The 9,673-nt window shown below is 35.1% G+C and overlaps 2 protein-coding genes across 2 annotated transcripts; one reads left to right on the top strand and one right to left on the bottom strand.

Annotated features, from left to right (window-relative positions):
- Positions 1–1,593: 1,593 nt before the first annotated feature.
- Positions 1,594–9,222, bottom strand: LOC103578595 (slit homolog 2 protein). The gene is made up of 5 exons (XM_008559728.3): positions 8,328–9,222; positions 4,328–4,673; positions 3,887–4,201; positions 3,198–3,530; positions 1,594–3,128 (listed from the first exon to the last, which is right to left on the bottom strand). Exons 2-5 carry the CDS (start codon positions 4,670–4,672, stop codon positions 1,737–1,739), a joined length of 2,385 nt encoding a protein of 794 aa, XP_008557950.1. The 5' UTR covers position 4,673; positions 8,328–9,222; the 3' UTR covers positions 1,594–1,736.
- On the top strand, positions 5,030–8,228 carry LOC103578624 (dynein regulatory complex protein 11-like). The gene is made up of 7 exons (XM_008559763.1): positions 5,030–5,169; positions 5,229–5,381; positions 5,478–5,590; positions 5,658–5,747; positions 5,810–7,122; positions 7,754–8,102; positions 8,170–8,228. Exons 1-7 carry the CDS (start codon positions 5,030–5,032, stop codon positions 8,226–8,228), a joined length of 2,217 nt encoding a protein of 738 aa, XP_008557985.1.
- Positions 9,223–9,673: the final 451 nt, after the last annotated feature.

Genomic DNA, 9,673 nt, shown 5'->3' on the forward strand with positions numbered 1-9,673 from the left:
CCCATATGATGGGTTGGTGGACATGGGTAGAGATGGATGGAAATGATTTTCTACAAAGAGTAGCCCGTAACTTTGGTCCTGTTGGAAATAACCCATCACAACACAAACGTTTTTTGTTCATTAGGATGTCCTCTAGTGGAAAAAGCCATAAAAAGTCCTGAGAAAAATTTATTTTTTGAGGAATCGACGTCGGGCAGATACGGGCAGATGAGGGCAGATGATACTGTCTATGCAATATTATGAGGAATGGCTCGTAACTTTGGTCCTGTTGGAAATAACTCATCACAACACAAACGTTTTTTGTTCATTAGGATGTCCTCTAGTGGAAAAAACCCAAAAAAGTCCTAAGAAATATTTATTTTTCAAATTCAGACCCATATGATGGGTTGGTGGACATGGGTAGAGATGGGTGGAAATGATTTTCTACAAAGAGTAGCCCGTAACTTTGGTCCTGTTGGAAATAACTCATCACAACACAAACGTTTTTTGTTCATTAAGATGTCCTCTAGTAGAAAAAGCCATAAAAAGTTCTAGGAATAATTTATTTTTTGAGTAATCGACGTCGGGCAGATGAGGGCAGATGACACTGTCTATGCAATATTATGAGGAATGGCTCGTAACTTTGGTCCTGTTGGGAATAACTCATCACAACACAAACGTTTTTTGTTCATTAGGATGTCCTCTAGTAGAAAAAACCCAAAAAAGTCCTAAGAAATATTTATTTTTTGAGGAATCGACGTCGAGCAAATACGGCAGATGCGGTCACATGACACTGTTTTTGTAGTTGTATCCTGAGTGTCTCGTGACTTTTATTCTGTTAAGAATGAATCAGCACAATTTTAATGTTTTTCTATCCGTATGATTATCTCTAGAACGAGAAACCCAAAAATGTCAAAAAAAAAATATGTTCTTTTTATTTATGACACATTCGTTGTTATTCAAGAATGTTATTTATACATCTTTTTTTTTGTTTACTCTTACTAACTTTTCGCAGATTCACCAAGTCAAGTTCCTCCGGATTTACGTTATTTCTAATTCAAACATGGTTTCTACATCATCGCACATAAATATGCTCGATGATTTTAAAGTTTGTCATATGAAATCGCTAAAAATGACGTGAACAAGCTATAAAATTTCATAAATGTCAATATAGCGAAAGAAGCCGTCCTTATTTGGGTGCCTACAAGTCTTTGGTCCAATTATTGTTATCGTATTGGGAAAACATTGAGTTATTGCCGATCGGAGAACATTAATTGGAGCTACGAAACTATAAATCCTCCGTTTTTATCGTTTTTTTTTCTTTTTACATTTTACATTAAAATACCCTTATGCGTGGATTAATAATTTAGTGATAGCAAGCTAACTATTTTTTACATTTACTTCATTAAAACATTATTATTTTCCTGTAGTTCAATTTGTACGCTAAATATAATTATCTCAAAATATTTATTTTTATTTACACATAAAATTACTTATTATGCCAAAATAAAATCGTGTCTAATAATTTACATTCATTTATTTTATTTTATTTTAAAAAATAATCTCAGTTAATACATACATACGAAGTATTTACAAAATATATATTCAAAAAATATATAAAGGTTATCAGGCACTAAATAACATCATTAATATACATTTCAACACTTAAATATAATTTTAATATTAAAATTAATTAAATAAAAAAAAATATAATTATTTACACGATTGAAATAAAATGTAAATTGAACAAATTCCAATCAGACTTTTGTCGTAGCCAGTAATTTAATGTAATGTGCTTTATGAGTGATTTCAAGTTCTTGCGCGGGTAAAAAACACTGGGTCTGTATTTGCGGGGTCTTTATTTTTTTAATCAAGTTACGAATAAACATAATAATCGTTACAAATAAAGCGCACGACACTACAACGGCAATTAAAATAATTAAGTCAATTTTTTGTTTGAATGCCTGCACTTCAACACATCTAGAGCTCCCGCTATTATTCTCGTGGCCTTCATCATAATTATTCAAACTCGCGCAAACTTTGTATCTGCCGGGGATGAGTCCGGTCATTTCTGCGTAAGCTAGAGTGCAGTTCAACTTTCTTCGGTGGAGAGCAGCTTCGCCTGCAAAGACGACGACAAATAATTCACACGCTGAGTTTGAGGATTCTATTGACGATAGACTGATATCGACGTGAAGAAATCCTTGTTCGGACACATTTACATGAACGCCGGTAATTCTGTGGGAATCTTGTCGGATTGATGGGACTGTGGTGCTTGGAAAAGTTGTCGGAGGGCTTGGCGCAATATTCTGTGCGTCTCGATTGGTCCATTTTGGTGTTTCTTCAAGAGGAATTATGTCACTGCACCCTAGACCTAGTGATAAATTGCCTTGTTCCGACGGTACGAGGAGAACTATGCAGTACCTGTACTTCCGGCCTACTTGAAGATTCACTGACGTAGGAATCGTTACAGGAAGCGTGCAAGGATTCGCCATAAACCGGGAATCGCAATGGAGTGTCTTGGATTCTATTTCAACTTCCGAGTTCCCGGTGGCTTCGTAGACAATCAAACTGTCGCAGGTGTAGCTTTCGCTGCAAGGCTCTACGTTCCATAGAATATTAACTCCAGATTTGTCATAGTGGAACTCTTTGAGAGTCAATTGGTCGCGTGCTAACGGTACTTTGGTCATTATTGGCGGTGTGGGATCGCCACAGAGCAAACTGCCCGGTGACACCTGGGTCAGGATCCCATTTTCTAGAGCTGGGGGTGTCGCGCAAACAGCAGAATTTTTTTCTTCTTCATCCAACGGTGAGTTGCTTAGCCAGTTCGCGAAATCCAGAAGCGTACAGTCACAATTAAGTGGATTGTCGGCAAGAGACAGCCGCTTTAGTTTCAATTTCGATGTTGGAACTTCGCTGGATACCATAGTGATGTCATTGTCGTCCAGGCGCAAATCTTGTAGACTCGTTAATGGAACCACCAGATCAGCTGTCAGAGAACGTAGAAAATTGTGAGTGAGATCCAGAGTCACTAAATTTTCCAAGTGAGCCAACGACGCACTAGAAACTGCTACGATTCGATTGCTCGCGAGGTCTAACCGAGTCAACGTTGACAAATATTTGAACGAATGATCCTCGAGGACGTCAATCTGTAAATAAATTTATTAAATGGCTGGCTATTGTTCTTTATTAAGTTATTACGGGTTTAAAAAACTTACTTGATTGTGGCTTAAACTGAGATATGTTAAATTTTTAAGACCGGCAAGTGCGCCCTGCTCGACATTAATAAGTTCATTCTCCGAGAGAGTTAGGAATCTCAATTTGGGCATTGATGGCAGTAAATTAGGTCCCAGAGGACCAATAAGTAAGTTACTAGATAGATCCAGTTCTTCAAGATTTTTCAATCCACGTAGTGCAGATAATGCTGAAACGCTTAATCGATTGCCGCGCATTTTTAACGACCTCAGTTGCTTCAATGGCCCAAATGCTTGCGGAGACAATTGGGATAATAAATTGTCGCTAAGATCCAGGTACGTCAGACTAGCGAGACTCTGAAATAAATATAATATATGGGTATATAAATAAAAAACCAGAGTATATTTTAAATCAAATGATTTAATTGTGGGAATCAATGCTAATGCCTTTTAAAACTTATATCATTCAAGCTTGTTGAGCTGAATTAATATCTTCTGGGAGTACAAGGTTGATTGACAGACGAGACTTTTATTATGTTATGGGAATAAAAAAGGGATCATGGGGAATCTTGATCGAATGATAATGTATAGTCGAAAAAAAAATAAAAAACAATCAAGTCGAAGATTGATGAAGAAAAAAAATAACAATGATAAATTATATTTATTTATTTATTTATTTACGAGTAATTTGTGCTGGTAAAATATTTACTTACTTTTAAAGAATTGGCTTCCAATGTATGTAATTTATTTTGCGATAAATCTAGCCTGTCTAGACCATTGAGTTGGGCCAAAGCCGAAGTGGGAACAGACTCCAAAAGATTGTTGGGTAATCCAAGTGCCTGGAGTGGTCTCACTAAACCAGTGAACGCATTGTCATTGACACGTCGTAATTCACCGGTAGATATTACGAGACCGTGAAGAGCAACGTCTTCTAAAAATTTTGCCGGAAGCGTTGAAATCCCCGTCACTGTTAAGTCTAACAGTGATATTGCTCCTTCGCGGCTGCTTTTTAAATGCTGATTTATTGTCTAAAATAATTTATCATCTTATTATTGAGGATTCACTTTATCTTAACAATCTATTAATCAACATAATTGTTTATTAAATCCCTATTAAAAGAACCCATATAGAATTTTTATGATAGGAATATTAACCTGCAATGCTGTCCGATCTCCAGTACATCTTAAAGTATGAGGAAAGTCACAAGAACACTCGACATTTTTTTTAGTAAAATTCGGACACTCCCAGGGAGTATCAAATTTTTGAATCACTTCTGTTTGAACAGAAGCGTTATTATGCGAAATTTCTTCTGATGGTACAGTTGATGATTCTGTTGTCGAGTCATGAGATTGCTCAGGATTAAAAGAAGTTGAAGTGACGCCTGTGGGTTCTATCGAGGACAAAGTTATATTCGCTACTGCTGCAATAGTCACATTTTGTGCTTTAGTGTGTAAAATATATACTGCTGTCAGTATAAATATTAAAACAGTATTCGGCATCCTGTAACAAAAAAGTTTAATGTTATGAATCAATTATCACGAACGAAATAATCGAATTTTGCGACCATTTGTCTTACTCTGGATCTGGTCTTTGTTCTTTTTAGTGTTGGATCTTTTAAGCCCGTGAAATTCTCGCGTTGACGTGAGAATGCCAACCGAAAAGAAAGAATAACATGAGGATTTTATTCAACTCTAGAAGAACCTCAATCGCGATAAATCAATCAAACATTTTCAGCCATGTGTTAAAATGCCAATGAAAAATTTAACGTCCTGTCTTATTTGTCGGGAACGAACTTCATTTAATACTTTTATAACCTTACGTTTTATTTTTATGGTAAATATTTTAAATTATTTATTATGTCTGATAAATTTTATGATGACCTCTGGTTGGAAGCGAAAAAAGAAATATCAAAATTAGTGGCCCAAGATATTGCGGCCCAAGAAAACGAACTGACTGAGGAAGCTGCGTTAAAAAAATTAATGCCGATTTATTTGAAGTAATAAAATGATCTATTGATTTTAAAAAAAAAAGTTACTAAATTTTTTATAAAATTAGATATCGTAAAGTTACAAAGATTCTGCTGTTGTGTTATGAGCAAACAATCCAGAGCCAAAAGAGAGAAATCATTGAGAAATTTGTCGGGTGCTCGATCGGCCGGATGCTTGAGTACAAGAAAGAAATTGTGAAACTGAATTGCTCAGAATATGAGTGGGTTAAAGTGGAATAATTATTTTTAAATGCTCGCGGGCAGTAAAAAATAATTATTGAGGTAAGATTGTGGGTATGAACATATTTAATGTGCAGGTGCCCAGATGACCTGCTAATTAAAAGTAAGTGGACGCCAAATGATATTGAAATATCATCGCCAAGCATGTCAGCCAATAATCAATTGTGGCAGCATCAAAAACGTATTGAATAATTAATGTCTCCGATACTCGTTGCTATGTTTTTATAACTCTCATCTTTAAAAACGAAATTTTTCAGATGAAATTGATGAGCAAGTATTTAAAAAAGCTGTTTTGATGATACAGAGTCACGAAAGAGCTAGAGTTGCTAGAAAAATCGCTATCAGAAGTAAGAAAATTTTGGTACTAATTATTATATGCGAGAAATTAATTTAATAAATATTTTTTAAGCCCAAAAACAGAAGGAATATAATGAAAAATTGATGTCAGGAGAAATTTCGCTCGAGAAAAAAAAAGAAAATGAAAAAAAAATTCACAAAGCTGTGGTGACTATTCAAAAATTATGGCGAGGCTTTTATGCCCGGAAGCTTTTACGAGAGCGAGCAAATCGGTTGGAAGAATTATTGGGAATGACTTCCAGTTCCAGAGATGACCAAGTTCTGAAAAAGGATGAAGACAATATAAAACGACGGCAAGACTTACGATTGCGGGATCTAGTCGATTTTGAGATGAGGAAAAGTGAACAAAAGTCTCGAGTTTTTGAAAAAAAAAGCCCTGAGCTTATGGAAGACATCACTGACGAAATTCGTGAATGGTTTCGGCTTTGGTACAATCAAGTAGGCCATTTTGGAATTTTTCCTCCGGCTTCTGATGGAGGATCGGTTTTGATTGCTACCGAGCACGTTCCAAGTCCGCAAGAATTTTTAAGTCCACAGGAAAAAAGTGACAAGATAGAGTCCGGAGATTGGATAATGCCGAGGTCAAAAGTTCTTGATACTTTAGTTGAATTAAATCGACAGTATTCATATGACTGGGAGTTACAAGACGATTTGATGGGTGATATTTATCATGAAGTTCAATTGGAAACCCGTGAAATTGTTGATGATTCAATGAGACTTGAACTGAAGCGTCTTAACAAAGCATTGATCAAAGATCACAAAGACGATAAAGTCAAATTCAAAATTTCCAAAGCCAAAGGCAAGCGAAAAAAACAGAAGAAATCAAAGCTGCCGGATGTTAATAAAATCCAAGAAATGTTTGATGAACTGGTTAAAACAAATATAATAAAAAAGTATGAAAACGTTAGATTAGATGAATGGGTCAGCGACATTTCTTACGGAGAATCGAAGCTAAGAAATAGTCTAGGTAACGTAAAACAAGCGGTTATCGATTACTGCATTCTTCCGTTGCGATCAAAACAAGTCCATAAACTAACGCCTTTAACTAAATCAATTTGCATCGCCGGCTTACCGAGATCAGGAAAAAATTTACTCGCTAATATAATCTGTACTGAAGCCGGCGCTACTTTGATAGACTTAACACCTAGTAATTTAGCCAATTACCGAGAAAAGGTGACAGAAAAAAAATTAATAAAAATGGTAATAGCTGTGGCGAGATTCTCTCCATCAGCTGTAATTATTTTGATCGATGGCGGCGATAAGCCCTGGTGGAAGAAAGTGCCACCGGTTGAAAAAGATACAAAACCTAAAAGACTCGCACGATTGCTACCTAAAATAATAAAGTCTATAAGCCCCGGGGATCAGGTAACTACTAATAAAATATTATTATTATTTAGTTTATTATCATTATAACTTATACTTAGATCGTAATCAGTATTTGCTTAATAAAGTTGTTAAAAATATAATAGTTTATAACATTAATCGCCAGCTGGGAATTCGAGTGTGATTTATTGCTAAATAAATAATTCAATTGAATTTATGTAAAACTTGTTAGCATATTTATTAATTATACAATGTCATAATGTAAGCATTAAGCGCGCATTTAATCGTATGATCGTGGGCACACGAGTTTTTAAATAATTTGCTTTTTTTTCTTTGATTTATATAAATATATATATGTTTATTTATTATTATATCTTCTTTTATTCATTTTTGCAACCCCGTGAATAGAGATAGTCTTCGAAAACTTGTCTCGATTCTTCACTTCCCACGCGCGTTTATGGCGTCGATAACCTGTCGGTTTGCTGCGGGCGGCCTTGGACATATGCAATCTTAAATTGAATACTTTTTATCAACAATTACTCTCAAAGTGTTGTCTTTCTGAGCCTAATTAACCACGATCTGTTTCATTTCCTTTTGAATAAATTTACGCGGATTCTTTAATTTTTACCGGGAAAAGTTTCGAATTCAAATATCTAAAAATTTTATTTTACAGATTCTGGTATTGGGAATAGCGCACGAGCCATGGAAATCAAAAAAACCTTTCTATAAATTCTACAAAAAATTTATAATAATACCGCCTACGGACTACAATTCTCTGTTTATGTTTTATCAGAAAATTATATCAAAATATCACGGGTTAGATAAAAATCTCGATATTTCGTCGCTGGCACGAGTAACAGTCGGATATCCACTGGGTGCCGTAAAAGAAGTTTTAGAAAATATTTTAAATATTAAACGCAGACTAAATTTAAAATCACGTCCGTTAAAATGTGAAGAAATTTTAAGTGAATTAATTAATCATGATCCCACGCAAGTTGTAAAGCAATTCAAAAAATTTGAAAGTAAGGTCAAAAAATAAATGAAAAATTGTATGAATTTTTTAAATCGATTGGTTTTTGTGATAAAAAGACGATCGAGCCATTTTAGTAATCAAGACCTTCAATAGCGCAACAAGATTTAACCCCTGATACAATGCCAGACCAGTTACTATATTAGTCCAGCATCTACAAGCAAGTTTTTAAGTTGATACAACTTATAAGTAAACATTCCCTTGATCAAACCCTTACCTCTACACACGTTTGTCGCGTGTACACACGACTATTTCTTCTTCGACAACTTCTTCCTTCACCCTTTTCTTCTTATCCTCAATCTTCCTCAGCTTTTTTTTATTTTATCAAACCTCTTCACCGTGAATCATAACACCCTCGTCTAAACTTCCCTCTTTTACTAAACATTTTTCAACCATTTAATTTTTTATCACAAAACTCACTCGCCCAAACTCTTAAAAAAATTCAAATCTCAGCTCCGAAGACTCCACTTTTTAAATAAAAAATTTTAACTAAAAATCATCACATTGATTTATTTACTTTTTTTAAGGAACACAAAATAAAATAAATAATCACCAGTATTATAATGACAATTAAAAGTAAATGATTAGATAAGGAATTGAAGTTAATAGCGAATAGTTGAGATAGTAATTAAGATATTGATAAATTAAGTGAGCCGAGAAATGGATAACGGATAACGAAAGAAAGGTGAAACGTAACTAAACGTGTGTACGGATCGTTGGAGGACCCCTACCAAGACCAAGGAGCCTTTGAGTCTTTGAGAGAGATATAGGAGTATCTTTTTCTACTCTTAACTCTCGTCTTACTTCTTAACTCGCCTCCGCATATGTCCACCTCTTCGTAGTTGATTCGATCCCAGCCAGCCACATAACAGAGTGTGTGTGTGTCCTTTACCCCACCTTGATGCAGAAATATGGTACTGTCTCTGTCCAAGTGTCCCACGTCGTCGTGCTCGTTCAGAGTTGCCCGTTTCCACATAGCATAGCCATGTATGGAACCCACCGGGCAAAGACGTGGACGTTCTCTCCGGCCCTTACGCCCACTTGCTCTCCAGACTCTCTTACAAACTCTCTATACGCAATACACGCATCCAGGTGTGCCTTCATATATATATTTGACTTTACACTTACACTCACATTTACATTTATTATTATTATGTATTATTATATACAGTCCCACGAAATCTCAGCTCGTATCTCGACTGCCTCCTCGCTAACCGTTCCTACTCTTCAGTGTCTTCCTACAAGTACATTAAGCATTTTTAATCGTGGGAATGTACACACTTATTTCCTTTTATTTTACTCATCAGTATTAATTTATTGGTTTGATAAAAATAATAATAAAAACATTTGCTGGATTAAATAATCCAGGCAATTTAGTGGTGACGACTTTTAAAGAAAAATTTATCTGGAGGTTGAAATTACAAGAAATCCTTCGCCCACATTTTCCCTCCAAGTTATTAAATTACACACTATTTGTTTCGTAATTACATAAATATTTATTAGACTGGAACAAAATTATTTATAAATATATATATTTTATGAACCGAAGTATTTGATCCTACA

This window comes from Microplitis demolitor, chromosome 2 (genome assembly GCF_026212275.2).
Source record: "Microplitis demolitor isolate Queensland-Clemson2020A chromosome 2, iyMicDemo2.1a, whole genome shotgun sequence".
Lineage (NCBI taxonomy): Eukaryota > Metazoa > Arthropoda > Insecta > Hymenoptera > Braconidae > Microplitis > Microplitis demolitor.

What these genes read in the sequence shown, in the direction of transcription:
- LOC103578595 (XM_008559728.3), bottom strand. Translation starts at nt 4,672, where the DNA reads ATGCCGAATACTGTTTTAATATTTATACTGACAGCAGTATATATTTTA. An exon ending in GAGATCGGACAGCATTGCAG is followed by an intron (nt 4,202 to 4,327) that starts GTTAATATTCCT and finishes AAATTATTTTAG; the next exon opens with ACAATAAATCAGCATTTAAA. An exon ending in TGGAAGCCAATTCTTTAAAA is followed by an intron (nt 3,531 to 3,886) that starts GTAAGTAAATAT and finishes TATTTATTTCAG; the next exon opens with AGTCTCGCTAGTCTGACGTA.
- LOC103578624 (XM_008559763.1), top strand. Translation starts at nt 5,030, where the DNA reads ATGTCTGATAAATTTTATGATGACCTCTGGTTGGAAGCGAAAAAAGAA. An exon ending in GCATCAAAAACGTATTGAAT is followed by an intron (nt 5,591 to 5,657) that starts AATTAATGTCTC and finishes GAAATTTTTCAG; the next exon opens with ATGAAATTGATGAGCAAGTA. An exon ending in TAGAAAAATCGCTATCAGAA is followed by an intron (nt 5,748 to 5,809) that starts GTAAGAAAATTT and finishes ATATTTTTTAAG; the next exon opens with CCCAAAAACAGAAGGAATAT.